This window comes from Podarcis bocagei (assembly GCF_964188305.1).
Source record: "Podarcis bocagei genome assembly, chromosome: 8".
Taxonomy (NCBI): domain Eukaryota; kingdom Metazoa; phylum Chordata; class Lepidosauria; order Squamata; family Lacertidae; genus Podarcis; species Podarcis bocagei.
In genome coordinates, this window is record NC_138133.1 from 12,196,021 (window position 1) to 12,218,766 (window position 22,746).

Genomic DNA, 22,746 nt, shown 5'->3' on the forward strand with positions numbered 1-22,746 from the left:
ACAAAGACGAGTCTGAAGATCAGGTGATTGCTTGATTGCTCAGACCAGTGAAGAATTTTGACGCAGAAGCTTTTATAAGGCTCAAATGCTATCAGATGACCAACTGATATGGGTTACTTCCCTGCAGCTCTACTTTGACCAGAGTAAGGTGCTGGAACAAATATTAAATCCCCAGTTGCCACCTCTCAGACCATGGCAGGTTTCGGATCCTATTTCTCTTGATCATTCTATGACCTGGGTTTTGCAACCCAGCTCCCAGAGATGATCCCCCCTTTCTTTTTAAAGAGAAATGCCAAAGTCTATACCTGCCTGGAACTTATGCTTTCCAACATGGAAGTCTTCTTTCCTAATGTCAGATGTAAGGAATTGGCTATGGTTATTCAGTGGTGAGATAAACTTCTGCTTATGGTTGGAGGGCTTCCATGCTTCCCTTTGTTGTTACTTCGTATGTCCCAAGGCTAAGGGAGGTGCACTATACCAAGTTAGATCTTAAGTCCATTTAGCTCAATATTGTCTTTACTGGCTAATAGTAGATCTCTGGGTTTTCAGATGGGGCTCATTTTCAACCATAATGGAGGATGTAATGGGCTCATTTGCATACAAAGCGTATGCTCAACTGCTGCATCTGCTCCCCAGTAATAAAGATTCCCCAGTAATTGAGGTTATTGTATATCCCACCTTTCCAACCAAATGTTCAAAGCAACTCACAGCAAAGCAATAAAAATAACCCAAACAAGTGCAAATCTGCCAACTCCAATATTCAAATGGTTTTCCAATGGGAAGACTTCCAAATACCTGCGACTCCACTGAGGTTTCTTGTGGGTTACCGCTTTCTGCAGTGTATTTCAGAGAGGAGACTGGTCCTTGGGGAGGGAATTAGCAAAAGAGCTTCTTCACAGAAATGGATAGTGCTGAATGGCATGTGGTCAATGACATAATAGTAGTGGTTAGCTGAAAAACAAGAACGTCCTCTTCAGTCATGATCAGTGGGGATTTTTTAAAAATTGTTGCCTGGGGCAGACTGATCTGAGCCCTGGGTCACGACACAACCCTAATGTTATGGGAAGAGATGAAAAGCTTACTGCTATTTAAAAACATATGTTTTGGCATGTACGAATTCCCAATTCACAGAGGAGGAAACATGGAAAAAAGCTTGTAATAAGATAAGATGAAAATGTTTGCTTATAAAAGCAAATCTCAGTGCAGAAATATCTTTTTAAGCTAAGCCTCTGAAGACTTGGGGAGGAAAGGTGGGAGCGGGTTACAAGATAAGGCCATGGTATAGTGATCACACATTTCTTAATTTGCTTCCATGGAAATTATGCGTGGGACCATTAGCATGATTAATTTGTCTTTGGTGGAAAACAACTGTGCACGGAGACCACGTTGCAGTTTTATGCTGCTTGGCTGCCTTGCATAAATTAAAATCAAAACCATTTAGGGCTTGATACAGTCCTAGTACAGGTGGTGTGCTCCTGGAGGAGTTCCTTGGGACTCAATAAAATCTTGCTTCCCTCAGCCCTCTGCATGCTGAATGCACAGACAACGGAAGGAATGGGAAGCCCATGTAGACCTCCTCCATCCTCCACAATTTAAAGATTTCATTTAGGTAATCTCCCTAGTATACAGATATCCTGAAAATGGAAAAGGCTTTTGACAGGTTAATGCAATGACATCTACATGTTTTGCTAAAGGATATAGGTTGGTGATTCATTTTCCCTGACGGACCAGCCTCCACTGCCTAAGGATCTGTCTTAGGACTGGTGCAATTTAACTTACTCATAAAAGAATCTGGTATCAGGGCTGAGCAGTGACATAGCTGTGTTTGTGGATGGCACCTAATTTTCCAGGATGCTGAACACCCAAGCAGGCTGGGAAGGGCCCCCAAACCAACTCTTCAAAGTGGGGGGATGCAGCCAAGGCAGCAAAAATTGAGAAGCTCCATAACTGAGAAGCTCCATTTGGGGGCGCTAAATTTTGGCCTTGCCCAGGGCTCCATATGACAAAAGATTACCAAAGTCCACTCTTGAGAAATGGCAATCAAGCAAATAGCAATAAAGTAGCAACTGAGAATTAGTGTAAGTGCTAAGCTATGCATACATTTTGTGTTTGTGTGCTAACTTCCCATATGTAACTCTGAATGGATTGTGACTGCCCTGGAAAAATGTCTTTGTACTATGGTGCACAACTCCCTGAAAATACCAACTTGTTATACATAGTGGGGAGGGGGGGGGAGCAAATCCAATGTTAGGAATTAATTGAAGGGAGATGGGGAGCGAAACAGCCTGTCTCATAATGCCAAGTGATGGTGAAGCAACATTTGTAATACTGCATACAGGTCTGGAAAAGGTACAGGAAAGCACAACTAAAGTGATTCAATGGGTTGGAGTAACTTCCTTGCAAGGCGGGGCTTTTAATTTTTCTTGAAGGGCTATGATAATAGGGTTATAAAATCATTTGAGAATGTCAGAGAGATCGCCCGTCTCCAATCAAGCTGATGAGAAGCAGCTTCAGAAAAAACAAAAGGAAGGCCTGCATAAAAATTTAACTAAGGGCTTACCCAGACTTCCATAAAAACCCACTCTTTACAGCTGAATTGGAGAAAATAGCAATCTGCCACTTCAGGAAAACCTGAATTGCTGTTTGTTCCGATTCAGTTTTAAAGAGTGGGGTTTCCTGGGGAGAGCAGTGGGGAAAACAAAGAAAGCGCTCAGACACAGAACTTTAAAGTGCAGAGCTGCTCCTAGAAAGCACAGGGCAAAAGTTAAGCATGGATAAGTCCTGATGTTATGGAATTAGCATGGCCACTAGATTTAGATGTCCTTAAAAAACAAATCCTGCAGGGTTCCTAAGTGGGCACATCTAAAAATATATTTGGGAACTCCTTACTGATAGTATTTGGACAGTAATTACTTATGCCTTGGTATTGGAATAAATGTTATAATAATAAAATAAGGCATGGGGAACAAGAAATGCCTAATTGTAATGTGGAGCAGATCAAAAACTAAGCTAATCTCCCATTCTTAATCAATTTTCTCCCTCTCATTTGAAGTGTGAACTCAAGGTGCAGTTCTTTCTCTCTCTCTCTCTCTCCCTGTAATCATTTTTCCTTTGCCTTTGAAGTTTATGGAAGCTGAGGGCAGCTTATCAGAGAAGTCCTGGTGAATGTGAGATGCTTAGACTGGGGGGTGGATGCGGGGAGTGAATAAGAAGAATTTCAATATCCCTAGGAAGAGGCTGAGCTCTTTAGTAAAAAAAAGAGCAAAGCAAATACCTTATTCAGTCCCACAGCAACAGAAAGCATTTCACTACAGTGGATAAAGTACTGAAATCCATCCTTAGAACCATCATCTCAAAAGGCTTTGCTTAAGATGTACTTTGTACTTCGGATTCTTAGTGACTCACAAGAGAGACTGAGATATCCCACCCACCCCTCCTGCCCCCCTTGGAACTCTGTATAACATACGATAATAGCTTTAACACCAGGAGACTTAATACCTATAGAGAGTTTATGCGGTGGCTCAACAACACATTTTATCTTATTGTACTCCTAAGATGGTGCGTTGAGAATCGCAGGTCACTTGAAGCAGCTGTTCTCGACTATTGGTGCTTATATTTCTGTTTACCATAAAGGGTTCGCTAGGCTTTAGATGCAATGGTGTAAGTTAAAATGACATTATTTGCCCAAGGAATTTTGCTTGGCTATACAGCGAAGAAGGTATCTGAATGTGGAACTCCTGTGTCCCAACACACACAAATGCACAGTAAGAGAACACTTTTGAGCTCGCTTTCTCACGTACATGTAGCAATAGCATACCAGTGAATTACATAGTCACTGGCTGGATGTTCTGCTGCTGTTATTGCGGCTCCCACCTCTTCCTCCTCCTCTTAGGGAATAAAGGGACTGAGACAAGGAGAAGCACTGGCTGCTTCCATCTCAGGAAGTTGCGTGTGAGGCGCTTTCTTTCCTGGAAGCAGTGGTGGGAGCAGAGGTGCAAAGTGATATTAGGAAAGGAAGAAGGGGGCAGTGGCCCAGTAAGGGTGGAGGGCCTGTTTGGATGGCCCACTCCCAGAAACCAATGGAACTGGATGTGTTCCTGAATGCTCTGGGGGATTTTCCAGCTGAGAAAGTTGATAATCCAGCCAAAGCCCTGATCTTGCTATGGAATGACATGATCACTCCTGATCATCTTCTCTGGTGTTTTGGAACTGAATCAGCTCCTTTGTACTCTGAGGAGCTCTGGAGGAAATCATTCAGTGATGTGATTCCCCACCTTTTGTCACAAAATGAGTTGTTTGTGTATATATTAAGGCTAAATGTGTGAATTGCTTCTACTGAAAAGCACTGTGTTTCAAACAATGTGAGGCACTATGAAAGGTCTCTATATGGTGATTGATCTGTGATGTCTTTTCATGGATAGGTGGGTCTCCACTTGAGGCTGCAAGCCACTGAGTGATAAAGGGATGATTGACACATAAACGATCAGGTTTCACATCTTAAAAATGTGAGATGGGGAAAGCAGCATCTGAAGCAACTCTGAAAAGCCTTCTGTGAGCTCCTTTACTCTTTAATATTCTTCTCTTTCTAAACTGTAGCCAACATGACTGAAGATGATAGCCCAATGGCCCTCTGAATATGTATTTATCCACTGGAGAATTAAAACCAGTCAACTGGCAGTCAAGGCAGCCTTTCATGCCATAAATGTGAGGACAGAGAAACCACCTTTAAAGAATGAGTGGAGAATTTGCTCCCAGAAAACACTTTGTGTTTTGTTGTGGTGGCCAGCAAAGAATGCTTCAAAGCAGCCAATTCAAATGATAAAGTTTAGAAAATGGACATGGACCCAATGAAAAGTGACTAGAATAAGCATTTTGTATGGTGCGGTTAAAAAATAATAACTTCATGTCTCACGTTGAATCAGTTGACTACTGGCTAGGTGGTGAGAGACTTCTCAGTGAAGTAAAAATGGACCCGAATGTCATTTTGACTGCCCTGCTACACCTCAAGTCTTTACCAGTCTTTTCCCTGCAGAAAATAGCTGGCAGACACTGTGACATTCAGCACTGCCTGGTTTTCTTCCACATTACATACCGTGGACAGTACCTAGGAGACGATTTGTACTCCACCTGCACAACCATTTTATCTTGAGTCACACAGCATGAATAAAACCCAAATTGCTGCATGTGATACCTCCTGACAGAGCTAGCATTTGTTTTTGTTTTTCAGACTGTTATCTCTTGAATTCTTTGCAGTCCCTTCTCAACTACTGTGAACAGCAGGTGAGCATAACTCAATGACACTCACCAAACAAAGCAACAATATGAAAAATTTCAAAGTGAGGTGACCACAGTCAGAATAGGAACAACAGAAGGAATCATACACATGAAATAAATGGTAACCACAGCTGGGATAAAACATTCCAATTCAAGAGTAAAACTTGCACCGTTTCTATTACCAAAGAGTATAATTAACAAACCTCAACAGGCAGCCAGTGAACCTGGCCATTTTATAAGCAACCAAATCACTGATGAGCTTTTCAGTGCCAATTATCATTCAATAAAAGCAAGAACAGATTTTCAGTATGCTTCCTATATAAAGAATACTCACTTCCTAGTTTTCTGATTATGCTAAAAATAGCATGAGTGGTTCTCTCGTGATATGCTGGAGAGGCAACAGAAGCACGAGGGTTCTTTATTCCAAGCAGAAACTCCTCCTATTCAGTCTATATATATTAAAACCGCATATGGTTCTTTCTAAGACAACTCAGTAGCTGTAACAATGCTTTAATTCCTAGTGGCTCAACTGTCTTGGGATTTTGATTTAAAAATAAAAATAAAAATACAGAAATCCACCAAAGGGCCAGAGAATGTACTCTGGTTTTTTGAAGAGGGGAGAAGAGGCATGGACTTCTTTCACTTTCTCATACCTTCAAGTTTAACTTTGATAATTTAACCACACTGGATTAAGTCGGGGAGAAGGGGGAAAGTTTGGCTGTGCAAATGACTTCTGATCCTAGTCAGAAGAGACACAAGGGAACAATGATCCTGGGTCAGGGCACGCATTTAGAGCCTTAGGAGATCATGCTAATGTTTTCTGTATTTTTATTTTTAAAGCATAACTGAATATAGAAGAAAATAATTTAATATTTTAATGCTAAATAACATCCAGCAGCTATTTCTCAAAGAGTAGCATTTCAGGATCACACACACAAGCAAATTTGACGGCAGCATGCTGAGGTGAAAGGGATAAGAACGATGTTTTCCAACAAGACATAGCACAATATAAGCACTTACCTATTAACTCTTTATTTCGGACATCTAAGGCCATATTCCGTAAAGCTGTTGCAACCGCACATACTACCCGGTCATTATCTATTCGAAGCAATTCTACCAGTATAGGCAGGCCTTTCTCTTTCCGTACGGCAGCGCGGATATAGACTGACCACTGTAACAAAATATTGTATGAGGCAGAACGAAAAGAAAAGGGAGCTCTACAGATTGCAAGAGCAAGGCATTAATTACCATGACGTCTGCTATTTAGAAGAAGAAAATGAAGTTCATGAACTGCCAGATGTGATTTTAAACGACCCATTCCTGATCACTTTGATTTGAACAGGTAATCCAAAAGTCAAAGTTCCCAATTTAAAAATCATTCAGATAATTTAGGCTTCATAAATGTGTTGATGTAACTTTTTTTTTGCCAATAACGTGAGCCCCAGGTTTCACTATTTTGGACAGAAGCATATTGAGAAATATCTAACATACTTGAATCCTCTAGCAACGCCTCTCCATAACTTTGTTTATTAAACACACAAAAATTGTTCTAAGTAACTCTGAAGGGATACTGACTTCAGCCAGGACCTCCATAGCTCAACAATGGAAACCACAACAAAGCCTACAACACATGGACTTTGACTACTACAGGGGAAATAACACAAGTAGCATGTCTCCAAAGGTGTTTCGAACTTGAATGTGGAAAACGCTATTTTGGAAAATTTGGTTGCCATGTTGTATTCCTGTGTAGCAACTGTCTCTTGTTCAACAAACTTTGTTTTCTGCCCTGCTCCAGTGATTTTTCTGGCATGGTTTATATGTATTATTTTTTATATTTCAATAAACTCAGAAAGGGCACCCCCCCAAAAAAAACCCCACTGTTGATGTGCCTCTGATCACTTATCCATGGCTAAAGCTTCGGACTGGGCAATGAGATTGTATGCTTCTCAATTGTCTTCCACATTAAGTATTATTTTGGCACTGATTAATGCTAACCAGAATTCTCATCCTAAACCAGGATTGAAGGATGATAATAATATTGGTCTATGTTTCAGGCTGGCTGTAAGGATGACTAATATAAGCAAAGTGTTTGAACCACTTAGGAAAAGTGCTACATAAATACTATTATTATATTATATAACCTAGTCTCTCCCCCCCCCCGACCTATTGTCCCCACAACTCTCAATTGTTCCCTAGGAAGAGGGAATGTTTGTTAAATCACTCTGGAAATTGTAGCTCTGTAGGAAACCTGTGACACAAACCCCATGATCCAAAAGAACCACACAACTGATGGATGTTGTGTTTGTGTTTTCTCAGACAGCAGGCTCCATTCTGTATGACAAATGGGTTTTGAAAGTGACATGAGTTTAAAAAGCAGTATGTGACAAGGCATGGAGGTCTGCTGCCCAAAGCAGGTGAAGCCGAAAGACTGGCCAAAATGTGTAAAACAACAATTCTGCCCCCAGTTTCCCCCAGATTGAGCAACAGTTCTTTAGCCCCCTGGAGAGAAGCTACAGAGAGAATCTACAAACTGTCATTGTGATTGAGGCTATAATCTTATTCATGGCTTCAAGACCTGAACCATACAGGCACCTTTATTAATCATGTGAGGTATCTCTGGGTACCTAACCTGTCAATTAGGATATATTTGCAAGCAATTATCTTGAGCAGTCCGCACTGCGGGGACACATTCAGGCTGAGATGCTGAAAGACAGCTTCTTCATCCTTCCCCAAGAATTGAGAAATAGATTCACTCTTGTGTGTCCTGATTATTTTTTCAGTTTGCCTAAAGCCATTGAGAAACATCCTTGCATTTCTAGATTGCAGGTCAATAAGCTTCCACAAATCTACTGAAGGATTTTTTTTTTTTAAAAAAAAAAGACACCATAAAAATGGGAAAAGACAAAAGAGGGTCTTTTGCACCTTTTAAAATTAGATGGCTTGCCAATATACTTAATCATCCAGTTACTCCATAAATCAGTCTGACATCAGCGTTCAAGTAATTGCTCAGCATGAAAAGGAAGGCAATTCCTATGAGAACAGCTTGCTCCAATTCATAGATAGGTAAGGCAGAAAGCAAAATCCATTTCTTTTGCTTCCAGTGGCTGCTAAATTGTCAAAGGCATGCATGGAAGTTGCATTAAATTCTATGAGACTATTTATAGATAATGGAATTTGTGGGGCATAACTAGCAGACACTGCTCTGTAGAATCGCAGCTCATCACGATATGCCCCCTCTTCATTGGAACTGTCCCTTCTTAGAAGAGTCAAGGTAATTAAAGAGGAAAAGACTGCCACATAACGATACCCCTTAGTTTTTAACTGCTATCATAAAACCTCAGTTTCTAAGGCTTTATCCTTTGGAGGAATTAGCCTGAGAATCTAAGGTGGGCAACTGCAAACTACATCCACGGCATGGGAAACAGCAGCAACTTAAAGAGGGATCCGTTCTGAGAAGGGGAGGGAAGGGAGTTATAACCTCTACTCCATCAGCTATTTGCAACCACTAAATTGTCTTTGGGGGCTTCTCCTGCCCCCTTGCAACACTCTTCCCCATTCTCCGTAAACAGTGCAAAATGAGAAATATATTATCATATGGATGCAAATAGCAGAAATATACTGCTGTCTTTTGTAAGAGCATAGGTACATCATTTTGGAGTTTCAAATTAAACTTTACTGTTACAAATTTTCTGCTGTGGAATTCTCTTTTTTTGGGTCACAGTAACAAGCTCATGAAACTCAGGTTCTTTGCATAGCTTAGGAATGGCACTTGGGGAGGGTGGACACTTGTGTTGTTAACAGCTGCAGTGGGCAGAAATTCAGCAGGTTAAGTATGATATAAAATGGAAATACCATGATAGGCAAAGTATCAGCTATAATAATAATAATAATAATAATAATAATAATAATAATAATAATTTTTTATTTATATCCCGCACTCGCCAGCCGAAGCCGGGCTCAGGGTGGCTAACAACAATAAAATAATACAACATTCTAAAATCATTTAATTATAAAATTAATTCAAATCAAATTGATGGCAACCATTGGGCTAGAGTTCTGTGAAGATTGCCAATGAAGGGAGTCAGGCTGTGCCCTGACCAAAGGCTTAGTGGAACAGCTCTGTCTTGCAGGCCCTGCGGAAAGATGTCAAGTCCCGCAGGGCCCTAGTCTCTTGTGACAGAGCGTTCCACCAGATCAGAGCCACAGCCGAAAAAGCCCTGGCTCTGGTTGAGGCCAGCCTAACCTCTCTGTCATTCTGTGGTCCCTGATATTATTATTATTATTATTATTATTATTATTATTATTATTATTATTATTATTATTATTAAGTTCATTTCTATCTATATCGGGGACCCAGCCCTTCTGCAAAAGAGGACATGAATATGAATGCATCTGCATATGATATAAAGCATGGAATTTGTGCTATCTTTTGTGGGTAGGGTAGAAGGCCCAATTCTGATAAAGCGTACAGAGCTCAGAAAATCTTGCTAGCACCCCTGATGAGATGACACAGGAAAGTTGTGAGGCTTTTTTTGTTAGTTATCTGGTAGTTCTAGAATCTTCTCCCTGAAAGAGACTCCCAACGTCTCATCTGTGATCTCTTCGGAAACACTGCAGGATTTGTTTTGGCCTTTGAGAGATTGCTTTAGCCTACAGTATTGTTGCACACCAAACTCCCAGCAGGCGCAAAATTTCAGGGGTCCCAGATGCTTACCTAGGGTTCATGTTTGCTTTTGGGAATGAAGCACAGTGGACATTGGTGTCTTTATGACATATGGCCTATTTACATACATACAGTGGTACCTTGGGTTACATACGCTTCAGGTTACATACGCTTCAGGTTACAGACTCCGCTAACCCAGAAATAGTGCTTCAGGTTAAGAACTTTGCTTCAGGATGAGAACAGAAATTGTGCGGTGGCAGCGGGAGGCCCCATTAGCTAAAGTGGTGCTTCAGGTTAAGAACAGTTTCAGGTTAAGAACGGACCTCCAGAACGAATTACCGTATTTTTCGCACTATAGGACGCACTTTTTCCCCTCCAAAAATGAAGGAGAAATGTCTGTGCGTCCTATGGTGCGAATGCAGGCTTTTGCTGAAGCCTGGAGAGCGAGAGGGGTCCGTGCGCACCGACCCCTCTCGCTCTCCAGGCTTCAGGAAGCTATCCCAAGTCTTGCAAGCCCGGCGGGATGTCCCGCGGGCTCGCAAGGCTTGCGGGCAGCAGCCTGCACTCAAAAGCTGGGGACAGCGGGGAGGCGCAGAGCCGCCACCCCGCTATTCCCCGACCTGATCTGGAGGCTGGCGGGGGGAGAAGCAAGCCTGCTTCTCCCCCCCCCCAGCCCCACAAGCTCGGGGGATAGGGGGATGGCGAAGCGCCGCCATCCCGCTATTCCCCGACCTGATCTGGAGGCTGGGGGTGGGAGAAGCAAGCCTGCTTCTCTCCCCCACCAGCCCCACAACCTCCAGGCTTCAGGAGAGCCCCACCGCCAGCCCCACAAACTCGGGAGACAGCGGGAGAGGCGCAGCGTGCCTTTCCCGCTGTCCCCCGACTTGTCTAGAAGGCTGGCGGGGGGAGAAGCCTGCTCCTTCCCGTCGCCAGCCCCGCAAACTCGGGAGACAGCGGCAGGGGGCAGCGCGCCTTTGCCGCTGTCCCCCGACTTGTCTAGAAGGCTGGCGGGGGGAGAAGCCTGCTCCTCCCCGTCGCCAGCCCCGCAAACTCGGGAGACAGCGGCAGGGGGCAGCGCGCCCTTCCCGCTGTCCCCCGACTTGGTTAGAAGGCTGGCCCAGCCTCGCAAACTCGGGGGACAGCGGGAGAGGCGCAGCGCGCCATCCCGCTGTCTCCTGACATGGTTTGGAGGCTGGCGGAAGGCTTCCTCCTCCCCCAGCCCCGCAAGCTCCCAGAGCGATGCCAAAGCTGCGCGCAGCTTCGGCATGGCTCTGGGTCCCGTTCTGGGGGAGGGGGAAGCTCGGGCTTCCCCGCCCCAGCCCCGCGCCTGGCGGGGGGGGGGATAATTTTTTTTTGCCTTTATTCCCCCCCCCCCAAATCTAGGTGCGTCCTATGGACCGGTGTGTCCAATAGTCCGAAAAATACGGTAAGTACATAACCCGAGGTACCACTGTTTATACAACCTGAGCCTATGAAGGAGGGGTTCACATCAAATTCAGCCTTTGTCCTTCTAACTATCTAAAATATGGGGGAGAGGCCCCACCCATTTGCCATCTGGCACAGAGCCCCCTTTCCTTTGTTCTCTTTATGACCTCCTCACCCAGGTGATTACCTCATCAAGAAGTTAGCTTGGCTTGTGTTGCTTTTAATACTTGTTAGGGTTATAGGTGTCTGGCACACACAATAACTCATAACAGTACAGTGGTGCCTCGCAAGACGAAAAGAATTCGTTCCGCGAGTCTTTTCGTCTTGCGATGTTTTTCGTCTTGCGAAGCACGGTCCGTCGCAACTGCGCCTCTTCAAGCGGCTTTTTTTAAAAAACGCAATACGTTTTCGTCTTGCGAAGCAAGCCCATAGGGAAATTTGTCTAGCGAAGCAACGCAAAAACGGAAAACCCTTTCGTCTAGCGAGTTTTCCGCCTTGTGAGGCATTCGTCTTGTGGGGCACCACTGTAATGTGTGTGTTGTGTGTGTGTGTGCTTGGGTATTTTCACAAGCATAATATTTGCTGTATATCACAAAAAAGTGATGTTATTGAGAGGGCATTTGCTGATAAGTGTGAAGAAAGCTCTATTTGTAGTCAGGTTTTTGTGAATAAACATTTTCCACATTATAAAAAGGCACCACCAGTGGGCAAGCAGCAGACTAAATGACTTTGCTTAAGCAAAGGATATACAAGGTGGATTAGGCACTTTTCTTTTCTCTTGGAAACAGTCTCCCTCCAGGGTCAAACACATTTGAGGCAAATTGACAGGGTAGAATGAAGAAGCTTAGAGAGCCACTGTTTATTCTATACAAGTTTTCTAGGTAAGCAGATTATTTCATTCACTGCTCAGCTGTACCAATTTTGTTTGCTGACCTCCCATTTCAAAGAGTGATTGTTTGGTCAAACATGCTTACCTTGGACATGACAAACCATGCATCTTATTGATATATGGGTTATTTTTAGCTAGCTCTGGCAGGATAAATCATGTCCTCTACTACCTGGTCCATATAGATTACTACACTGAATTAACGGCTTCGTAGCATAAATAAAACATGTTGGCATAATATGGAAACAAACGTATTAAATCACGTCAGTGTTACAGTACCTAATTAAGTTCCAAGGAAGGATTTTCTGCAGAATCAATCCTTGTCTCACAGTACGTCAATGGAGCAGCTTCGGGTTTTCTCCAACCTCAGATAAGGGGCCCCGTATCCTATGTATTCCCATTTATCCTTGGTCTTTTGCTAAAGTTGTCAGGAAGGATGTTAATGAGTGCCAAGTGGTACTGGATATTCCTGCAACCAGACTGCTTTGTTCAACTCAAAACATGTGAGCAGAGCAAATTAAGGGGGGAAATCATTTTGGCCAGTGCCTGTTTCCTAACCATTAATGTAGAGCAGGGGTAGGCAACCTAAGGCCTGGAGGCCGGATCCGGCCCAATTGCCTTCTAAGTCCGGCCCGCAGATGGTCTGGAAATCAGTGTGTTTTTACACAAGTAGAATGTGTGCTTTTATTTAAAATGCATGTCTGGGTTATTTGCGGGGCATAGGAATTTGTTCATTTTTTTCTCCAAAATATAGTCCGGCCCACTACATGGTCTGAGGGACAGTGGACTGGCCCATGGCTGAGAAAGGTTGCTGAACCTTGATGTAGAGGCATAGAGTTCAGATAGTCAGATCTTGGAGCCAAACACATCACTTGTTTGCCTTTATGTCCTTCTGTTTGCCACCATGCTGACAGTCGTCTTGCTTGTTTCTTTGTGATGAAGATTTCTACTGTCTTTGAGATGCGGATTCAACTGAGGACTTTAGAACCATTCTAACTTGCCTTTGTTCTCATTTTGTAAGTACATTAGCTAGCAATACTCGATAATGTTCTTATTTTTTCTGTTTGAAACGTATAAGAGATGTGCCTACTTTTAAGTATGTTTAATCTTGTTTTTTAAATAAATTTTAAAAAGAGAACTTTCTTGTTGTCCTGTGTGCCATTCTGGGGGAAAGCCTGAATCCAGAGCCTGACTACTTAGCCGCCTACTGAATCTGTTGAATTTCTGCCTGCATTTTGTGGAAGCAACTTGCAGGGTGGGGCAACCGGTAACTAGGAAGAATAACCTTCTCCCTTGGGTTAAGTCTTCTGGTGCCCTGATACAAGGGAGTGGTGGGAGCAACTGCCTTTTTGATTTGTTTTGTTCTGCAAAAAAGTACAGTGGTGCCTCACAAGACGAAAAGAATCCGTTCCGCGAGTCTCTTCATCTTGCAAAGCAAGCCCATTAGTGGCTTAGCAGATTAACACTATTAGCGGCTTAGCGGGCCTAGCGGATCAGCTGATAAGTGGCTTAGCGGATCAGCTGTTAAGCGGCTTAGCGGATCAGCTGTTAAGCGGCTTAGCATCAGCTGATAAGTGGCTTAGCGGCTTGGGAAAAAGGGGGGGGAGGGAAAACCCCCCGCAGGAACTCGCAAGACATTTTCGTCTTGCGAAGCAAGCCCATAGGAATTTTGTTTTGCGAAGCACCTCCAAAACGGAAAACCCTTTTGTCTAGCGGGTTTTCCGTCTTGCGAGGCATTCGTCTTGCGGGGCACCACTGTATATGTTGCCAGCCATCGTTCCTGCTCCCACTGGATTGCAGGACAGGGAGGGAGCTGGTGAGTGGCTGGAGCATTAGTACATGCCACCCTGAGCCCGGCTTCGGCTGGGGAGGGCGGGATATAAATAAAAAATTATTATTATCATTATTATTATTGACAGTGAGCGTTTCTTTTTTTAAAAAACCTTTTAACAACAAGGATTCCTGGTTTTGCACCCATCTTTCATATACTGACTCAATGTACCTGTGGTAGGTTTCTTAAGAATTTGACTAAGTAGAGACATAGGGTTCATACCTTCCAACTACCTGCGGCCAGATTTTGTAGTGCGCCAGCTGCCCCTTCCAACGTATCTGGATTTGAGCACTCAGAGAGAAGTGTGAGGTAGGGTTTGACTATGGATGGGTACCACAGCATCTGAATTCCTTTTGGTGGTTCTGCACAGTCCGGGAGAGGACCTACGCCATCCCACTGGAAAGACGAGAGAGAAAAGGCGAAATATCACTAGTTATGGCAATTACAGAAGAGAAGAATACTGAACTGAATATAGAGTCATAGAATCAGAATCATGGAGTTGGAATAATAAGGGATGAGTCATCAAGTCCAACCCCTCTCAATGCAGGAATCTCAACTAAAGCATCCATGACAGATGGCCATCCAACCTCTGCTTAAAAACCTCCAAGGAAGGAGAGCCCGCAATCTCCGGAAGGAGACCATTCCACTATCAAACATTTCTTACTGTCAGAAAGTTCTTCCTGATGTTCCGTCGGAATCCCATGATATACCTTTTATCTTTAACATACACTCCACATTCGTCACTTTCCAACTAAAATTCATCTCAAAGCAGCACACAATCATAAAAGCAACCCAACTACAACACTGGTAAAATTAAAGCATTGAAAATTATTTTTTAAATTGTCATGAACAAAGGAAGTGTAAGCACTAATTGGTACATCAAAAGTAAATAAAATTCTGGAGGAAAAAAAAGTTTTTAATCCGGCACTAGGATCTGTCTGTGGGAGGGTGTTCCAAAGTGGGGCACTGTCACTGGGCTGGTCCTTTCTCCAATTGGCCCCTGCCTCACTTCTGAAGGCTGGGGGGGGGACCCAGGTCAAATTGCAATATAATAAGTCAGTGCACTGCACTAGAGGTTTTTGGACCATAAGCACCTGTACTACTGATTAGCAGAAGTCGACGAATACACCCTGAGACCCATCTGGTAAAAAGGTAGGGTATAAATAAATTAATAATAGTAATAGTTATTGTTATGATTAGCCTAAGTTACATGGAAGAACTATGAATATAAATTTTATTGGCAACAAGTAACTGGATTAAACCACAGAGCCTAGGACTTGCCAATCTGAAGGTCGGCGGTTCGAATCCCTGTGACGGGGTGAGCTCCCGTTGCTCGGTCCCTGCTCCTGCCAACCTAGCAGTTCGAAAGCACATCGAAGTGCAAGTAGATAAATAGGTACCACTCCGGCGGGAAAGTAAACGGCGTTTCCGTGCGCTGCTCTGGTTCGCCAGAAGCGGCTTAGTCATGCTGGCCACATGATCTGGAAGCTGTACGCCAGCTCCCTCGGCCAATAAAGCGAGATGAGCACCGCAACCCCAGAGTCGGTCACAACTGGACCTAATGGTCAGGGGTCCCTTTACCTTTAATAATAATAGTTATTGTTATGATTAGCCTAAGTTACACGTAAGAACTATGAATAGAAATCTTATTGGCAACAAGTAACTGGAATTATTATCTGACAATCTTCTTCAGGTAAAGCAGACCTTGAACTCTCCTTCATATGCAGTCAAAGAGTAAGGAAGTTGCTTCCCTGTGGTATGGACTCAAATGGCCACACGAGCACTTTCTCATCTTCGCCAAATTGCTGTTGGCCCAGAAGGATGCTCACCACAATGACATGAGGCTGCATCACAGAGAAGCAGTTCTCATGCTGCTCTTTGGGGTATATTCTAAGTGATGCAGCTATCACAGGTGCATCCCTGTCCAACAGAAAACCATTAAAATGTCCTAAAGGAATGGTATCGCTAAAGGGTGTAAAGTGAAACATTATCGGGCATGGAAGCTATTAAAAATAAGGACTGCAGTGAAAGGATGTCTAATGTAGCAGAGTGGCCAGGAGACTTGAGTCCCAGGTTAAGAACTGGGCACTCAATAGATGGCGTCAGGAAAACCACCACCCTTTAGTTTCAGCTGCCATCTAGAATGCTGGGTAGATTTACCTGCCTCCTGTATGCACGAAGAATTACTGAGATAATAATATATGTGAAGCACTTTTTACCCTCTAAAACTGTATATAATTGTTAATTATGATGATCGTTCCTTCAATAAAATTCAATGCTTAGACTAAACAGTGGAGATACCAATGTGGTAAATAATGAATGGATGCCTGCTTTATACACACTTTTTAACATCCGTAGGAAACTACTGGGGAAAGCAAAGGTGACAGAAGCAACAAAGTTTGCTCAACCTCTTATTTTCTCTTAATTTAACTAGGTCGTGGTTCCCATTTCTCCAGCCCAGCACGGAAAATAAGAGGAGGAGTAGATCACAACGGGGAGGAAATATATTGGGAGATGTAAATACCTTTATGCATAATGGGCTCGTTGAGAATCAATTTGCATTTCTCAAAGATGATTCATACACATGCGGTGCATCACAGTAATTCAACATTTGATGACTCATCAGAATGTGTGAACCAAATCCTCTGAAAACATGGAAGCTCAATCGACGGTGTTCCACCCAGAAAATTATTTGATTTAATTTATTGATTTATAGGATTATATTTGGCCCTTCACCATGTGGTTTTAGGATGCTTTTCAAGACATAAAACAAACAGTTGTACCTTGGAAGTTGAACGGAATCCGTTCTGGAAGTCCGTTCGACTTCCAAAATGTTCAAAAACCAAATCTCAGCTTCTGATTGGCTGCAGGAAGCACCTGCAGCCCATCGGAAGCCCCGTCGGACACTCGGCTTCCAAAAATATTTCTCAAACTGTAACAATCACTTCCAGGTTTGCGGTGTTCAGGAGCCAAAGCGTCCGAATTCCAAGGTGTTTGACAACCAAGGTACGACTGTATAGCCCCTCACAAAAAAAATTACACAGCTGCAAATCACCTTTTAATGTAAGGGTGGGGATGCATTTAATGGGACATCATACAACTGCTACTGTGTTTTGTACTATAGGCTCACTTTCAGTTATATAACCAGAGGTTATCCAAATTTCACTAGCCAGAAATGTGGGCAGATAAAATACACCAGCTGTGTACAATGGAACAACCCAAGTCTGCTATGCAAGGCTGGCAGCTGGAGGTAACAGGTAAGAGGTTTCATTTAAAAAAAAAACAAAACCTGAAGGGAAACCTCTGGAAGGGCTATGCATTCCTGAATCCTTCATGAAATGGGTTAGCGGTCTCCAGCCCTCTTTGGACTGGCAGCATATTAATCCGCACAACTAAAATCTAAACTGCTGATGGTGCCCTGTTTAAACAAGGTTCAAAAACAAAAGTATCAACGCGCCATGTAAAATGGGCTGCTGTAATATTAAAATTATGAAGAGAGTCAAGGGAAGAGAAGAGAGAGCTTTTAGAGTTCATGGTGTCACCAGGACTCCCGCACTGTAAATATTAGGGAAATTTAGCCTTCAAAACATCACTAGCAGGCTAAAACCTTTCAAAGAAGTTAAGGGTGAAATCCTTGAAGCTCAAGTAGTGTTTCTATGGCTCAATTCGTTGTTATCCGGCATATAAAAAAGCCAAGTCTCTCAGGAGAGTGGCACAGCAGAAAACTTCACAAAACCATCATTTGCTTTGAATCCAAGAGGCTGTTTGAAAAATAAAAGTGCTCTTTAGAATGTTTCATAGACTGACAGAGGAATACAAATACACAAACTTCTGTTCCTTTGCTTCTTTATTTCTTTTAGATTCATTCTGAAGAAAACTTTCTGATTTCCTTTCTGGATTTGCTGTATTCTCCATATGGAAGGCTCAGCCCTTTTTTGGGGTGGTGGCGTTACTTTAACGCATTACTATGTTAAAGCCAAAAAATTCCCAATGCAATACAGTTCATGCTCTGATCCTAAATATAGGGGCGGGGGTGGGGTGGGGACGACAACTCAGATTGGCCAAGACACATCATAACTTGCTCCAGGGTGCAAAATTATAGAAGAGGAACTCACCTTTCACTATGAAATCAAGAAGTGATTTTTAAAAAACCCTCTCTCTCCCTGAGCTTAGGTAAGATAATCTTTAGAAATTTAGGCCAGGATGCAAAGAGCTACTACAGGCATACTGAGAGGGATGTTTGACTCGCCTGCTTTTCAGCAACAGACTCAGAAGAAACAAACCGTTTCTGAAACCCACCTCACTTTCAAAAGTGTCCTGAGCCTTATGTTATCCTGAGGCATGCACTCTTGACTTAACCCGCACTGGTGGACCCTAAGTTGTAGGAAAGTGGCTTATCATACTCGCTTAGAGAATGATGTCCAAAGTTCTTTGCAGCATGAACTAGTTGTATGATGCTTTGATCCTGGACTTGGGAGTGTGCCTATATAATGTGTGAGAGGCAGCTACACATTTTCACATGTACTTTCTGTATAAAAGGGGTATGTAAGCTAGAATCTAATACAGTGGTACCTCGGGTTAAGTACTTAATTTGTTCCGGAGGTCCGTTCTTAACCTGAAACTGTTCTTAACCTGAAGCACCACTTTAGCTAATGAGGCCTCCCGCTGCTGACGCGCTGCCGGAGCACGATTTCTGTTCTCATCCTGAAGCAAAGTTCTTAACCTGAGGTAATATTTCTGGGTTAGCGGAGTCTGTAACCTGAACCATATGTAACCTGAAGCGTATGTAACCCGTATCTGCTAACATTTGTCAGAGTCTGGTATCAGTTACACTTTTAACATGCTTTTGCTCCTATTATAATGCATGAAATCGTTACGTGGTTTATATAATAAACTACAATAGGGGCAATGGGTGGCAGAAACAAAGAACTGCATGTCAGTAGAGGCTCCGGAGGATTGAGTGGATGAGACCAATAGTGGGTCCAACGATCAAGAAGGTGGTTTCTGCACATGCTGTAGAGGGAAGTGAGGGGCAGAGGGGCTTGTCAACCTGGGAAGGCAGCCCATCTAGGAGATGAAAACCTCTGATCCTAAACCTTCGCTGCTTTGCGGGATGACTTTAGTAGAAGCAAAGGCTAAGGAATAAACGCTACAGAAATCCAGAGCGGAGTCCCTAAGATGGTTGGTTGCTTGTACGCCTCTTCCCGGCAACTCCTGCAGCGAAGCTGGTGCCAAATGTATTGCTCTGCTTTCCTTTGGACCTCGTCAGCAAGGCCAAGAGGGGAGTCTTGTAGTCTGGGCAGCCCAGAACCTCTACTTTCGTCTACATGTTCTCCCTTTCCCAGAAAAGATTCCTTAGTTTGGGAGTAGGCAGAAGTCAGTCCATGGTCCATCTATTGAACGGAATGCCTTGTCTGACCATAACATACTCAGACTCTTGTTGATCATCTGAGACCCTTCTTCGAGATCCTGCCTTGACAGAGGTTTGGGGGCTGATGACAAGAGAGAAGGCCTTTTCTGTTGTGGCCCATACCCATCTACAGATTGCTTTCTGTAGCAACACTTGCCCTGCCCCAACATTAGCATCCTTTGGGTGTTTTTCTTCCCCCAGGCTTTCAGCGGATTATGATACAGTCATACCTCGGGTTGAATGTGCTTCAGGTTGAGCGCTTTTGGGTTGCACTCCGCGGCAACCCGGAAATAACTGAGTGTGTTACTTCCGGGTTTTGATGCTTGCGCAGGTGCAGACACTCAAAATGGCATCATGCGTGGAAGCCGCAAAACGCGATACACGCAGATGCGCCGTCACGTCTTATGTTCCGTTCAGGATGCGAACGGGGCTCCGGAATGGATCCTGTTTGCATCCCGAGGTACCACTGTAATCATTTTTGCTGCAGGTTTCTGGTATGTTTGTGTTTGGGGAGAGAGGGTATGGTTTTAATGTGTGTGTTTTGTGTAAGCTGCTTGGAGAAATCTTGTATTAGGGTACTATTAAATAAAATAATAATAGGTTGCCCAGCTACATTCAGGCGACTATATCGTTATAACTGCGTTATAAACATGCGACACCAGATGACGCTGTAGAGTTTGATCCCTCCTCAATGTGATTTTCCATTACGAGCTTTAGAATGCGTTTTCCTGTAAGGTTTTTTTCTTTCTTTTTAATGTGTCTAGATTCAGCCAGGGTCTGTGGGTAGCTGAGAAACTTACAAAGAATGCTTGACTAGATGGAGCCTTCTTATGCTCTTAAGCAAACCAAAGTGCATATGCAAGATCACTTAATGCTGATTAATTAAATGTTAAGACAATTCCGAGTATGCACTCTCGCTTTGCAAATTAAACACACATTAGTGGATAATGAGGACTTTAGCAAATATCCATATCTCTATATACTGGTAGACCATGCATGAGTGACACCTCCATCTTAGTTGACCTTTCATGAAAGTAGTTTACATGACATTGCTTGATGTTGGGCTTCTGCTGCTACAGTAGGGAAACAGAAAAGAAAAGGAATCTAGCATTACCCTTCCTCTCACACTGATAGGATAAAAAATAACAAGAGGAAGGGGGAAATAGAGACTGCAGATATGATGCTGAAGCCAGCTTCTCCATTAACATGCCAGAAAGGAGATATTTTTTGAAGCACTTCTGCAACATACAATTCTTTCCTTAAAAAGTGAAGAGGGCATGCAAAAGTTAAGGCAATTTGAGATTTCTTCCCAGAAAGCTGCTACGATTTTGTAGCAAGAGAAATTCCATCATGAGCATCTATCAGAGAGAAAAAGAAATTACTGGAGAGGATGAAAACCATAAATAAACACAATAAGCTGTAATAATATGGAACTATATGGCTGGTTGGCAAAATAGTGACAATAGTTGGGTCTAGGCAGCAGCTGTGACCTAGGAACTAGCAAACAGGGGCGTCTTAAGACAAGCCAGCTAGTGTTGGTATAGATCTATGTACATTTTTGAGTTATACAGAATTTCTAATCCTATGGAATGGATAAATTAAGCCAGAGTAGTATGCAGAGCACAAATGAACACGTATACACTAATATTCATAGACAGACTGGACTGCTGTTAAATAACCGCAGATTTAAAAGAACCAACCGGACATTCTACAGATGCCATAAGCTGTTTCACTCATTTCCTCAGACATATATTAAAACCACATTTTAACTGCTTTCCAATCTGTGACTTTCAGCCTACTCAGTGAGAGAATTTTTCTATGCAACTTAGATCTTAATGCATTAGGGTTTACCTTCTCTCTCTCTCTCTAGCACGCTCAAGCATGATTTACCTGTCTATCAGTTGTGAAATGTTGCTGTTGTAGCTCATGATTGATGACAGAAGATAAAACAGAAGGTCACAGTGATTTCAGGTGGGTCACCAAGAATGAAAATTCTATTTTGGATCTGATTCATCTTATGTCTATATTTAAGAGTAATGATAACCACAAACCTGGAGAAAACCAACAGATCCAAAAACTGTTTCCTTAATAGATAGAGCATATGTATAGAATAGGCAAGGGCAAATATTGAAGAAATAATAGCAGTTGCACTGCACGTTGTTAAAATGCCCAATTTACTCTGGCATAACTTCCTTCATATTACAATATTCCATTTTAATACTGTCGAGTTTATCCGTAGGATTTTGGGTTATGACTCTTGTATCATGGATCAAGACCATGACATCAACGAGATCCCGAGGGATCTTCATCCTTACAAAATTCTCTGAAAACATAACCCTTGGTGACTTCTCAGTGTCAACTATGATTATTGTTAGTGACACCCTAACAATGCCAGGAATGGTGTGATTTTTTTAGCCTAGTGGTAAAGCTATAGCATCTTAAAAAGCAGAGACATCACCTTGCCAACAAAGGTCCGTATAGTTAAAGCTATGGTTTTCCCAGTAGTGATGTATGGAAGTGAGAGCTGGACCATAAAGAAGGCTGATTGCCGAAGAATTGATGCTTTTGAATTATGGTGCTGGAGGAGACTCTTGAGAGTCCCATGGACTGCAAGAAGATCAAACCTCTCCATTCTTAAGGAAATCAGCCCTGAGTGCTCACTGGAAGGACAGATCATGAAGCTGAGGCTCCAATACTTTGGCCACCTCATGAGAAGAGAAGGCTCCCTGGAAAAGACCCTGATGTTGGGAAAGATGGAGGGCACAAGGAGAAGGGGACGACAGAGGACGAGATGGTTGGGTAGTGTTCTCGAGGCTACCAGCATGAGTTTGGCCAGGCTGCGGGAGGCAGTGGAAGACAGGAGTGCCTGGCGTGCTCTTGTCCATGGGGTCACGAAGAGTCGGACACGACTAAACGACTAAACAACAACAAAGCTATAGCATGGACTGTACCCACCAGACTATAGGTAGAATGGAATCTGATAGCTTGTTTTTGTATGACAAGCTATCAAAGGAACTATTCACGTCCAGAAATGTTTACGTCTGTGGTTTTGTGAAAATAAGGCCTTTGACGCATTCTTTGCATTGTGCATATTGTGAGAGGCATAAGAGAAATCCTTGATTTATTTCACAAATAAACTGCGACGGACTCTTTTGCGGACTTCTTGGAATGTCAACCATTTAACCATTATTGTTATAAACATTCTGAAAATAGATTGCCATTACAAAATAATTGCTTGTACCCCAAAGACCCCCGGG

General features: G+C 43.0%; 1 protein-coding gene across 1 annotated transcript in view; it reads right to left on the reverse strand.

Annotated features, from left to right (window-relative positions):
- Nucleotides 1-22,746, reverse strand: part of CTNND2 (catenin delta 2) — a 552,484-nt gene that overhangs the window by 59,117 nt on the left and 470,621 nt on the right. Inside the window, exons 16-17 of the mRNA XM_081206065.1 lie at nt 14,302-14,475; nt 6,295-6,445 (exon numbers count right to left, since the gene is read on the reverse strand). Coding sequence (XP_081062191.1) covers nt 6,295-6,445; nt 14,302-14,475 — 325 coding nt within the window. The remainder of the gene's footprint in view (nt 1-6,294; nt 6,446-14,301; nt 14,476-22,746) is intronic.